The following is a 12,710-nucleotide window of genomic DNA, read 5'->3' as shown; positions in this document are numbered from 1 at the left end:
AATTCTTATCTAACCTACAAGGACAGCTCAGTTGGTCGTTGGAAATTCAACATTTTGAGAATAATGAAATCTTTAACCCTATATCTTTACATTTCAGCCAGTGACTCACCGACTCATTTAATATGCGGACCAGATTAAAAGGTTGTTAATTTAGTGAATTTAGAAGTAATAATTACTAAATAGGAAAGGAAGAAAATTTGAAGTGAAATTTGTAAAATGAAATATAATTAAAGAAAAGATTGATGATGTTGCGTTTGTCTCCCGCACCACCCACGCCACTCGTTTATCTTCTCATTACCCTAAAAAAAAAACCCCTCTTTGAGGCAACACCTGGGTGTTTAAGAGCAAAAGGAGGCAGAAGAGGTGGTGGGGATTGTTTGGCGCGGAGGGGCCCACAAGGCGAGCCATGAACAACGTGTGTAGTAGTAGTAGTGGCAGTATTCCTGATGAATCTTGATAATTTGATCCAAAAAATCTCATTTTTTTGGGGTTAATGCTATTGCCACTGTGGAATTTGTGTCCCTCCCAAAACTCTTGGTACAGCTCAAGAGCCAGTCTTTACACCTACTTGCTGTCCCCCACACACACCCTTTCTTTCACCCCCTCTCTCCCTCCCTCCCTCCCTCTCCGCGCTTTAACCAACACACACCCAACAAAACGGACCCCTTTCCTTACCATACACACCTTAAGCAACACTCTTTAGAGGGGAAAGGGAGCAGAGATTTCATCAGCGCAGCCATGGATTGTTGGTCCTCTTCTGTCACTGTTGATGATGAATTTGAGAAGCTTGTGCTCCGGATGAACCCGCCAAGGTCCTGCCTTTCTTCTCTTTTATGCTCCTTAATTTCGTTTCTTTCCAATTCCCATTCTTTCTTTTGTTGTGTTTTGTGTTTTTGCTCTCTGAATTCTGCATAAATTTTGTGTCTTTGAGATAGGTTGTTGTTTTTTCTCTCTGAATTCTGCATAAATTCGGTTTCTTTGAGATGGGTTGTTGTTGTTTTTTTATTTTTATTTTTTTATCATGTTGTTACTGGTGATATCTGTGTGCTGATTGAACGTTAATCTTGGGTTTAGGGTCACTGTTGATAACATATCAGACAAGAAAACAACATTGATCAAGGTATGTCAATGTCTTCTGAATTTGATTGGATGGAGGAAACTTTTCATTGTTATGCTTATTGCTTGCCCTTTAAGTGCTGTGAATTGTGATCCATATGGCCTGGATTAACTGATTGAAGGAATCCTTGTGAACCAAATGCTTTACAAACATGAAATTTGCAGGTTGATAGTGCTAATAAGCGCGGCAGCTTGTTGGAGGTGGCTCAGGTTCTTACTGATTTGAACCTCATAGTTCGTCGGGCTTACATTTCTTCGGATGGAGAATGGTTTATGGATGGTGAATTCTTGATGCTTTTTTGTCCATGGTTTCTTTGTTTGGTTCCCTTTTGCTCGCCCTGTTTTGATCTTCCTTTTTTGTATTTTTTGTAGTGTTTCATGTTACTGATCAGTATGGGAAAAAGCTGACCGAAGATAACGTTGCAGAGCGCATTCAGCAGGTAAATCTGCAAAATTGAATGCACTGTTATGTAGCTCGAATTCACGATTATTTTCAAGTGATTTCTATATGCTGGAGAGTCTTCTTGAAATATACTGAAATGCATTTATGATTGAATGTGAGATTCTTGTTTTGTCGGTGCACATGATTCTTGTCGCTACGTGTTAATTAGTGTGATCCAATTATTAGCGAGTTTCGTATGAAAACGGCTTTAGAAAACACAAACACCGAGGAAGATTTCTTCAAATTTGTTGCCCTTAATCTTATGGCAAGGGTAATTCTCTCCTCTCAATATGCTGCAGAGTCATCTTGAAATATTCTGAAATGCGTTTATGATTGAATATGAGATTCTTGTTTTGTCGGGCACATGATTCTTGTCGTTACGTGTTAATTAGTGTCATCCAATTATTAGCGAGTTTCGTATGAAAACGGCTTTAGAAAACACAAACACCGAGGAATATTTCTTCGAATTTGTTGCCCCTTAATCAATGACAAGGATAATTCTCTCCTCTCAATATGCTGCAGAGTCTTATCTTGAAATATTCTGAAATGCGATTATGATTGAATATGAGATTCTTGTTTTGTCGGTGCACATGATTCTTGTCGTTACGTGTTTTAATTAGTGTCATCCAATTATAGCGAGTTTCATATGAAAACGGCTTCAAAAAACACAAAAACCGAAGAAAATCTCTTCAAATTTGTTCGCCTTAATCAATGACAAGGATAATTCTCTCCTCTCAATATGCTGCAGAGTCTATCTTGAAATAAATTGAAATGCGTTTATGATTGAATATGAGATTCTTGCTTTGTCGGTGCACATGATTCTTGTCGTTACGTGTTAATTAGTGTCATCCAATTATTAGCGAGTTTCGTATGAAAACGGCTTCAGAAAACACAAACACCGAGGAAAATTTCTTCGAATTTGTTGCCCTTAATCAATAACAAGGATAATTCTATTTCCTTTTTTTTTTCCCAATGGAAAAGTAAAGTAATTTATTTATAAGCATTCACGAATGATTGAAAATTTTCATCTTGCAGTCGCTGGGACCAAGGAGTTATAGCTTTCGGTCATTGACAAGATCGGTCGGTGTTCAACCCGCGGTTAAGCACACCACGATTGAATTGTCGGGAAGAGACCGGCAAGGCCTGCTTTCGGAGATCTTTGCGGTTCTCACCGACCACAAATGCAACGTTGTAGCTGCAGAAGTATGGACTCACAATTCAAGAATGGCCTCGGTTGTTTACATTACTGATGAAGAAACCGGATTGGCAATTGAAGATCCCGACAGGTTAACTAAAATCAAGCAGCTTTTATTGTACGTTCTCATGGGGGATCGAGACAGGACAGGTGCCAACACTGCGGTTAGCGTCGGGTCCACTCACAAAGAGAGGAGGCTGCATCAACTGATGTACGCGGACCGTGATTTCGATAAAGACGATACAGGTGGAATCCCGAGCCATCGCTGTGAGCCAGTTGTAACTGTGTACAATTGCGCGGAAAAAGGGTACACCGTCGTGAATTTGAGGTGCCCGGACAGGCCAAAGCTGCTTTTCGACACAGTTTGCACTCTAACCGATATGCAATATGTAGTTTACCATGGTACAATCATCGCTGAAGGGCGCGAGGCTTATCAGGTACGTTAATGGCTGATAGTTGGATTGCACATTAATGGCTATATGCTCAACACACCCCCTCACGTGTGCGGTGGGTTCCAAAACATGTGTTCCATCCCAACTAAAAACCTAAGCTAATAGTTGGATTGCACATTAATGGCTATATGCTCAACAATGGTCACTTCACATCTCGTTCTTATGATATCTGCATCGTTATAAGCATTATAAGCAAAATGCATATTGGATCTCAATATTTCTTGATTTTGTTAGGAATACTACATTAGGCATACGGATGGGTGCCCCATAAGTTCTGAAGCAGAAAGGCAACGCTTAATTCATTGCTTGGAGGCGGCCATCAAGAGGCGAACATCCTCGGTACGAAATCTGAACACCATTAATCCCGAGATTCCAAAACATCATATTAAGCAACTTTTGTGTTTTTTTTTTTTCGTTTTCAGGGGATAAGGCTGGAGCTGTGTGGGGAAGACCGGGTTGGGCTTCTATCGGATGTAACGCGCATATTCCGAGAGAACGGGCTCTCAGTCTCCCGAGCTGAGGTGACAACGCAAGGCTCACAAGCTGTGAACGCCTTTTATGTGACCGATGCATCGGGATGCCCGGTTAAAAGTGAAACGATCGAGGCAGTGAGGAAAGAGATCGGGCAAACCATCCTCCGCGTGAAGGACGACATGTACTCCAACTTGCCACCACCACAGCAGCAAACCGGTAGATTCTCTCTCGGGAATTTGTTCAAATCGAGGTCAGAAAAATTTCTCTACAACCTGGGACTCATAAAATCGTGCTCCTCCTCGGCTGTCTGCTAGGTAGCTTAGTGCTCTTCCTAGGCTGTAAATGCATTATTGCTCTTTGGTAGCATAGTTATTGGCAGGGAGCCATAGTCTTAGTTTTATCATCTCAGTACTCAAGTCTGTAGCATTAAAGCTTAAGTGTACATTCCTTGTTCTCTCCTGGAATTGTATATGCAGCAGATTCATCGTTTTTCGACTAGTAGGAACATATCTGTTCAAGCTTCGAATGCATATTGGTGACAGGATTTACCGAACTTGGTCAAGGTTCGAATGCATATAGGTAACAGGATACCAAACTTGATCGATGTTCGAATGCATATTGGTAACAGGATACCGAATTTGGTCAAGGTTTGAATGCATATCGGTAACAAAATATCGAACTTGATCAAAGTTGGAATGCATATCGGTAACAGGATACCGAACTTGATCATGGTTTGAATGCATATCAGTAACAGGATATCGAATTTGATCAAGGTTTGAATGCATACATATCGGTAGCATGATGTTGGACTTAGTTTTCCAGACTTATCTTTTTTTATTTAAATCTATCATTAATCAAAAAAATAAAAATTTTTCTGTAATAATATTTTTGTGAGTTCTGTGAGTAAAAACATTATTTTATTTATAAAAATTTCACTACTCTTCTCTCTGTTAAGCAACTTGCTCCTTAACGGCCCAAACTCATGAAAAAAGGATGAACACACAATTAGTTAGGCTTGTTTGGGTGGAACACAATCTTGCCAGCAATCCTAACTAAATTGATCAGATATTCAGATTGTTGATTTGGTAATTATAAGATTTCAAGTTTGACTCTTAGTCAGAGCAGCCTTCTTGATTCGATCTGGTTAGCTATAAGCAATCTAAACTGATTTTTCTCATTCTAATCATTTGTTAGCTAGGGTCACAAGAGGGTTTATGACAATCTAGACTGATTTTTCTCATTAGGGTCCTTTGTTAGCTAGGGCCACAAGAGGGTTTATGACAATCTAGACTGATTTTTCTCATTGTGGTCCTTTGTTAGCTAGGGTCACACGAGGGTTTACTCAGTTCACACCCTCAATAAATGAATAAAAGAAAAAAATAACCACATACAAAAGATAGAATAATATTATGCATACTCTCAATTTTTAGTTTCGATTGACTTACATGTCCTTATTCATCTAAGAAACAAGTAAGCTATAGTTTTAAAATACTCCATATTTTTTAAAGTTATAGACTATTTTATTTGTTTTATTTTACTTATCATGTTTACAAATTACAGCTGAGTACTAATAATAATCTTATTAATTTTTTTTTTATATAATTCTCAAAATCATGGTTGGTGTATTTAATTGTATTCTTTTTTAAATGTATAAATTTCATATGATAATATTACATTAAATATCTAAAATTAAATCATAAATAATTGAAATTAATATTTATTACCTAAATCAAACATATAAAATGAAATTAGATACATAAATAAGATTATATTGGATTTGGGATAAAGTGGTCAAAGCAACATCAATGAATCCGTTAAAGAAATGAATAAATTAATGAATGGGGTTTGACGAGTGATTTATGGTGTAATTAATGTAAACAAAGTTCTCACGATCATTTAAGACGTTGGGAGATGACGTGTACTATAGTGAGACAATACAATCTTATCCTAGAAATTAAAAAAAAAAATTACAATCCATTGACTGGATATAGATATTTAGAGGTTTTGAATTACTAAAAAATTACAACTCACTGGACTCAATCGTTGTACCGCACTGTGGACCTTGGTCCACGACTCTACGATATAAATTGCTGTTAAGGTATAGATATTTGGAAGTTTATAATAAAATGATAAATATAAAATAATACTAGATAAATAAAGAAATAAAGAAAGACAGCCGCCAGTATTTATTGGGCTTTGACGGGGCCCACAACGTCATTCTATTTTACCAGACACAGCCAAGTCCGACATTGTCCTTCTGGTCTTGTCATGTGACCAAGATCCTCTCGGATCCTTCTCGATCCATGTGCTTTACTCCTTCTCCCACGTAAACTTATTTCTTTATCTAATTTTAATTTTATAATAATAATTCATCACTAACTACAAAACGACGTGTGATGGAAATATATTCCAATGAGTTATTAAGAACCACGTCATGATCGATCGATCGATCAATCAATATGGTGTACGGATGGTGGGACCTCATGGACCACCAACTAAAATGGTCTATTTTAAAAATTCTCAACAATATGTCTGTCCACAGAGTGGTATAATTGTTGGACCATGGGCCGGTTGAGACTTATGTTCTGACACTTCATATAGGAGTGGGCCTACAAGTCTGGTCCAACTTTCATTCATTAGGCCCAGATACAAGCCATACAAATCTAGAATTCCAGTTCAAAGTTCACAGAGTTTCTACAAATATCATTCTTGGAATTAAAAAAAGCCTTGAGATTTCCCACAACACTATTATTGATGGGAAGACTAGTAGTACTCTATAGTAACTAAAAGGACAGAATTTATGCTTAGGCTTAGACAATTGGGAGTTCACCACAATCACTGATGACAACCCTCTTCTTAGGACGATCACCCCTGTCTGTCTCCTGTGATTCAATTAGCTTCACCACATCCATGCCCTCAATAACTTGACCAAACACCACATGCCTGTTATCCAGCCATGGTGTCTGCACTCCACCAAAAACAAAAATATGTAATCAAATATTCAAATTGCGACTCATGCAGCATTACCATCACACAATGTGCATCTCAAAATAGAGTGTTACTATAATTAATTGGAATGGTAAACATGTGTCCTGAGGTTAGATAGATGAATTGCAATCTTGTCCACATACCTTGACAGTGCATATGAAGAACTGGCTTCCATTTGTGTTGGGGCCTGCATTTGCCATGCTCACAACTCCAGGTCCAGCATGAACCACTGCATCAATTTGGTATTGTTAAAGATTAGAGAACAATGCATCTGTGTGTGTGTGTATGTGCACATAAATCTCAAACTTACACTTGAAGTTTTCATCTTTAAATGTACGACCATATATGCTCTTACCACCAGTTCCCTGCAACAGGAAGAAGCTTTAATTAAATTGTATAACAAATATCTGATACCAACTGTCTTCACTCAAATTGTTTTTTTTTTTTTTTTTTTTACAACATAACTATGTAGAAAAATTCTACAATGCCGAAAATGCACCGTGGCTTCTAGTGTAAAAAGAAAGTGGTGGTGGCTTTTTTGTGAACAACTATCATTCTATTTACAAAATAGGTAACTACAGCTTTCTATTTATAGTAGTATACACAATACCTATTTGGCATTGTAGAATTTGAACTTCTCTATGTATATTATATGGAAAACAATTGAAGATGATATGTCAGATCAGCTTAGAGATGTAGAAAGTAGCAATTAATAGACATTAGCATATCATACAGGCACAGACACCATGAGACATTCAGAATTAATTGCTTCACAGAGAGAAATCCAAATTCAAATGACATCCTGATTACATATAGCAAGTAGATCTATACCATCTATAGTTGATAATACTTTACAATGAATATGAAACAATTCATTCCAAACATTTTTTAACTTATCTAAGCTAAAAAATCATAACCCAGAGTTAACTATATCACTCATAATCCATAATGATAAACTTTACAGGTATATGGTATACTAAGAAACCTAGAAGCAGTTATAAATTATGTAGTATATTAGCATAAAAAAAATGAAACAAGCAAATAGCAACAGGAAAGACATGCTTTCCCTGATCAAAGTCATCCCCTTGAATCACGAAGTTCTTAAATCATAAACATTACCAAAGCAAACCCTTTATAAAGCAAATAGTTAGAAATAGTTAGAAATGATATTAGTGATTTAGTGTCTTAAAAAAATGAAACAAATAGCATTAGGCAAGACATTCATTTCCTTGATCATCGCCACCCCCTTGAATCATGAAGTCCCAAGCTTATAAAGGTCCTTGGTTTAAAGTTTTCAATTATATAAAATAGGAAGATTATGAGAGCTAGAAGCTGTTAGAGATGATATCTAAAAACATAATAAGTCTCAATCAAAGTTATACCCCTCATTTATGTCCATGTTTTTAATGCTAAACATTTTGTACATTGTGCTTTTAGAGTTGTACTATACAATTTTTTGGACAAAAATACCCTTACCCCGTTATAACTTCCGTTATCTTTTCCATTACTTTTACCATGCACATGCATCTACCATATCTTTTCTTATATTCTTTAATTATAACAATATTTGTAAAACATTATATATTCATTATATATTAGATTAATATAATAAATAAATTTTATTTCACTTAGATTATAATTAGTAAAAATTTGTTAGCTATTTTTAAAAATATAAATATTGGGCATATGTTTTTGCGCATCGGGCATAGAAAAGACTAGTATTAGCATAAAAGAGAATAAAAGGACAAAAGATAATCAACAAATAGCATTAGAAAGGACATACATTTCCCTTGTCAAAGTCACCCCCTTGAATCATGAAGTCCTTAATAACACGATGGAAACTAGAGCCTTTGAAGCCAAAGCCCTTCTCTCCTGTTTAGAAGATCACCCAAAAACTAGTTAAGAACTGCAATCCATTGACTATTAAAAACAAGGATACAATTACAATAATAAACAACCTGTGCATAGAGCACGGAAATTCTCAGCTGTTTGTGGCACCTCATCTCCATACAATCCAATCACAATTCTCCCAGCAGCCTTTCCCACAGGATTCCCAATGCTAATGTCAAAATAAACTTGGCTTGTCACTTTTGATTGTGGTTCAGCCACCTGAATAAATATAAATGGTTCATACTAAGATTTTCAAACCATCTTGTGAATCATCAGCCACTGCTACCGGACAAACTCCACATAGAAGGCATAATTGCACATTCTTTTTCCAGAAAACTTTTAATGTCATATTGGCAACAATCAGTAACTAGATGTGGGGTGCAACGAAATTACTATAGCACTATGCATTAGGCTATAATTGTGTCTGATAGCTCTGAAAAAAGGAGTAATAAATGCACAGCAATGAACAAAGCCAATAAATGCACAGCTCATGGGATTGAGGATTGAACATGTGTATTAGTCAATGTTATCTTCTATTCTTATATTCTAACTTCGAATATTGTTGATTTATTGACATAACTCTTTCCACGGTCATAACGACAAATAAAATAGGATGTACTAGTGTGTCCTATTGGAGAAACAAAAGGGAAGTATCTACTTCACAATCAGATTCTCTTTATCATACATAAAGAAGCATTGAAAGCGAAGTCTCATTTCAAGAAATTACACGCGGAAGAAATTTTACCACATATTATCTTCATCTCGAAGGTTAAAATCCAAATAGTTAATAAATTTGCTTGGAGACGAACAATCTGACCTGAGCAGTTGCTCGAACAGGAGCAAGTGGACGGCCGGATTTAACTTGAACTGAGCAACTGGAAAATTTTTGGAGACGTAACGAGCCCGAGAAGAAGGCCGATGAAGAGAAAGAAGATAGAGAAGACGTCGTATCTTCCGCCGAATTGGATCTCGGAAGCTTCGAGTACGAGCACATAGAGCTTGAAACCTTGACTGGTGCGAGATTTCGCGGAACTGAGAGGGAGCCAGCGTTCGCCTGCAAGTAAGTAAAGAGGTGTAAATTGGATGAAAATTCGAGAGAAGAAGAGTAAATGAAAATGTAATGTCGAGATTTCTCAAGGCTTTTGCTATACAAGTGCTGCAAAAGGAAGCGCCATTGTTGCAAGAGATTTAGGGCTTTCTTCTTCTACAGGTGAATGAGTGTTGTTGGAGAGGAGACGTGAAGGGACGAAGACGATAAGCGGCGGAGGAGTCAAGACGAGCGAAGAATAGTGTGGATATAATTGACTATAATGGGTAGTGATTTCTAGAAAATGACAATTCTTCTTAGAAATATCGTTCCAAATGAAAAATATCCAAAAAACATTTCTAACACATTCAGAGAAAAAAAAAAAAAAAACACGCAAAATAATATTTGAACGCAAAATAATAATTTGAATTTGACATCTTTACAGCTATCTTAACCATCCTTTCACTTAAAATTACATCTAATTTTTCCTTCTAAAATTACCTCAAAATATTTTTACCATTTTATCATAAAACAGAAATATCTCTAGAATAATATGAAATTAAACTTAGATGTTAGAAGAATACAGACAACTTCATGCTACAAACATCCATTCGTATAAGAACTAGGACGGGCCGTTAATCATACTAAGCTAACATGACCTGAACCCGAATCCGATCTCGCTAAACTGATCCAAACCATTAAGAAAGCTGGTTTTGTTTCATCGAGTTGGGGAAGGGTTTTTGTGAACTGACCCGTGTGAATATCATATAATGTGTAGGGTTAATGTTAGACAACAGTTAAACGGTGTCGTTTTCATATGTGTATGTGTGTATACACGTTTAGGGTTTACAGATGATGGAAGCTTCATTTGCGTAGTCACGCATGTTCAACCTTCTAGACCTCTCTATTCTCTTCTCTGAGACATGAGTTTTCTCGTCATCTATTCTCTTCTCTCAATCTCTCATAGTCCCATTCACTAAGATGGTGAGACATGACTTCTCTTTCTCAATTTCTCTAATCTCTAGTTCTCTCAGAGACGCTGAGTTATCTCTTCTCTTATGTCTTATCGCTCAAGGAATCGACCGACCTGTTCTCTCAATCACTCTTCACTGAGTTCTTTGTTCTCTTACAAACTCACTCAGTCATAGTCTCACTCTCTGAGACGGCTATCTTCGGTGGTTCATTCCTAGTGTTTGGTGATCCGGTGCCGGTAGTACTTGTGGAGTGGTAGAAGCCCTAGCGACGGTGATTGATGAACTAGTGACTGGTTGGTGTATGTAAATCGCAAACCCTAGTTTTATATTTTCATTTATTCATTATATTGTGAATTGTGATATCATTGTGAAATATTATTGTGTATTTGTGTTGTATATGTTGTATTGGTGGAAGCAATGTGTTTTATGGTGAAATTTTCAGTGTTGAAAAGTCCCTTAAATGGTCCTTGATTTTATGAAGTAATATGTGAATTTCCAGTGTTGAAAAATCCATTAAATGGTCCCTGATTTTATGATGTAATCTGTGAAATTTTCAGTGTTGAAAAGCTCATTTCCTAACTTTATGATGTAATATGTGAAATTTCCATATATTGGTGGAAGCCCCTAATTCTAGAATCCAGATAATGATGAACTGTATAAGTGTGTAAATCTGGATTTCTTTGTATCATAATATCTTTGTATGTTTATGGATGTATGACTCTTAAGTGAAGTTCCTAATTATGAAATCTTGAAAAATGATGAACTATTAAGTATCAGATTATAGATTTCTTTGTATGTTTATGTGCTCATATACAATATTGTGTATAACTATCTGACTGTCTGAGATTCTTTAATATGTATCCTACTATGTGTACTAATAGTTTTTCATTTGTTTAGATGGAACGTATCAGTATGTCTAGTAGTCAACCTTTCAATTCTTCAATTGATGGACCTACGATATAGTGGTGGAAACCCAAATTGTTAACACAAATACTCAACAAAATGTGCAACCTCCTATTGCTGATCATGCGAAGAAAAGGAAGAAGGTTGATGCCAGATTCAGAGTTTGGGATCATTTTAAAAGAATTTCTTATAATAATAATGGTGTTACTACTTATTATAAAATGGAAGTGTATATATATTGTGTCAAGATATATCAATGTGAATAAAAAATAAAATTAAAAAAAAAAAAAAAAACATGACACTTCATCCTAAAAGAACCCCATGATGCATCTCAATCTACTGTGGGAGAAGTGAAAACATTGGTTTTTAATCAAAAATTTGTGAGGACCTTGGTAGAAATGATAATTATAGATGAACTTTCTTTTAAGTTTGTGGAGGAACTAGGTTTCAAGAAGCTCATTATAGTTGCTTGTCATAGGTTTATAGTTCCATCTAGATGGACTATAAGTAGGGACATCCTTGTGATTTATGAAGAAGAGAGATTGAAATTAAAGGGTTTTTAAAGGGGAAACAGTTAAAGGGTCAGTATTAACTCTTGGACATATATTCAAAGTATTAACTACATGGTAGTCACTACACACTTTATAGATGAAGAGTGGAAGCTTCATAAAATGAACATCTCATTTGTCCATGTTACATCACCAAAGGTGAATATGTCGCAAAAGCCCTATAAACAAGTTTTCTAGAGTGAGGTCTTTGGAATGTCTTTAGTGTTACATTAGACAATGTTTCATCTAATGACACTGCTATAGGTTTTTTTTTAAAAAGAAATTGTTGTCTTGGGGAACATCTAATGTGAGGTGTAAGTATATCCACATGAGATGCATTGCCCATATTTTGAATTTGGTTGTGCAAGAGATGGGCTGAAAGAATGTGATATTTCCGTTAAGAATGTCAAGGAGGTTATGAGATATATTAGAAATTCACCTGTTAGGCTGAAGAAGTTTAGGGATTTGTCTTATTTAATTGGAATTGAACAAACATCTTCATTGTGTCTAAATGTTCCAACTAGATGGAACTCTACCTATTTGATGTTACAATCTGCACTAACTTACCAAAAGGTCTTTGACGCTGATGGGGAATATACCCCGGATTCAGACTCCCCGTACGCTCCGTGCTCTCGTCTTATAGCCGGGTCGAGGTCAAACGGTTCGGGTCCCGGTCTACTGGTCAAAGTCAAAGATAACTG

The 12,710-nt window shown here is 36.3% G+C and overlaps 2 protein-coding genes across 2 annotated transcripts; one reads left to right on the top strand and one right to left on the bottom strand.

Annotated features, from left to right (window-relative positions):
* The first annotated feature begins 369 nt into the window (after positions 1-369).
* LOC109175543 (ACT domain-containing protein ACR4-like) lies at positions 370-4,209 on the top strand. The gene is made up of 7 exons (XM_019324815.1): positions 370-812; positions 1,075-1,120; positions 1,282-1,396; positions 1,489-1,556; positions 2,594-3,190; positions 3,440-3,544; positions 3,628-4,209. The coding sequence occupies exons 1-7, from the start codon at positions 739-741 to the stop codon at positions 3,991-3,993; spliced, it is 1,371 nt and encodes a 456-aa protein (XP_019180360.1). The 5' UTR covers positions 370-738; the 3' UTR covers positions 3,994-4,209.
* A 2,074-nt stretch (positions 4,210-6,283) lies between these two features.
* Positions 6,284-9,872, bottom strand: LOC109175546 (photosynthetic NDH subunit of lumenal location 5, chloroplastic). The gene is made up of 7 exons (XM_019324819.1): positions 9,709-9,872; positions 9,375-9,611; positions 8,626-8,776; positions 8,451-8,539; positions 6,978-7,032; positions 6,811-6,896; positions 6,284-6,642 (listed from the first exon to the last, which is right to left on the bottom strand). Exons 1-7 carry the CDS (start codon positions 9,730-9,732, stop codon positions 6,490-6,492), a joined length of 795 nt encoding a protein of 264 aa, XP_019180364.1. The 5' UTR covers positions 9,733-9,872; the 3' UTR covers positions 6,284-6,489.
* Positions 9,873-12,710: the final 2,838 nt, after the last annotated feature.

Source organism: Ipomoea nil, unplaced genomic scaffold (assembly GCF_001879475.1).
Source record: "Ipomoea nil cultivar Tokyo-kokei standard unplaced genomic scaffold, Asagao_1.1 scaffold0688, whole genome shotgun sequence".
Classification (NCBI taxonomy): domain Eukaryota; kingdom Viridiplantae; phylum Streptophyta; class Magnoliopsida; order Solanales; family Convolvulaceae; genus Ipomoea; species Ipomoea nil.
The sequence above is the reverse complement of the archived record's forward strand: the minus strand, read 5'-3'. Positions and strand labels throughout refer to the sequence as shown.

Bases quoted from the DNA above. Each gene is read 5' to 3' on its own strand.
- LOC109175543 (XM_019324815.1), top strand. From the start codon at position 739: ATGGATTGTTGGTCCTCTTCTGTCACTGTTGATGATGAATTTGAGAAG. The intron at 1,397-1,488 runs GTGAATTCTTGA...TATTTTTTGTAG, and splicing joins TGGAGAATGGTTTATGGATG to TGTTTCATGTTACTGATCAG. The intron at 3,191-3,439 runs GTACGTTAATGG...TGATTTTGTTAG, and splicing joins AAGGGCGCGAGGCTTATCAG to GAATACTACATTAGGCATAC.
- LOC109175546 (XM_019324819.1), bottom strand. From the start codon at position 9,732: ATGGCGCTTCCTTTTGCAGCACTT. The intron at 7,033-8,450 runs GTATGTCCTTTC...TTCCTGTTGCAG, and splicing joins GTGACTTTGACAAGGGAAAT to GGAACTGGTGGTAAGAGCAT. The intron at 6,897-6,977 runs GTAAGTTTGAGA...AAATTGATGCAG, and splicing joins TAAAGATGAAAACTTCAAGT to TGGTTCATGCTGGACCTGGA.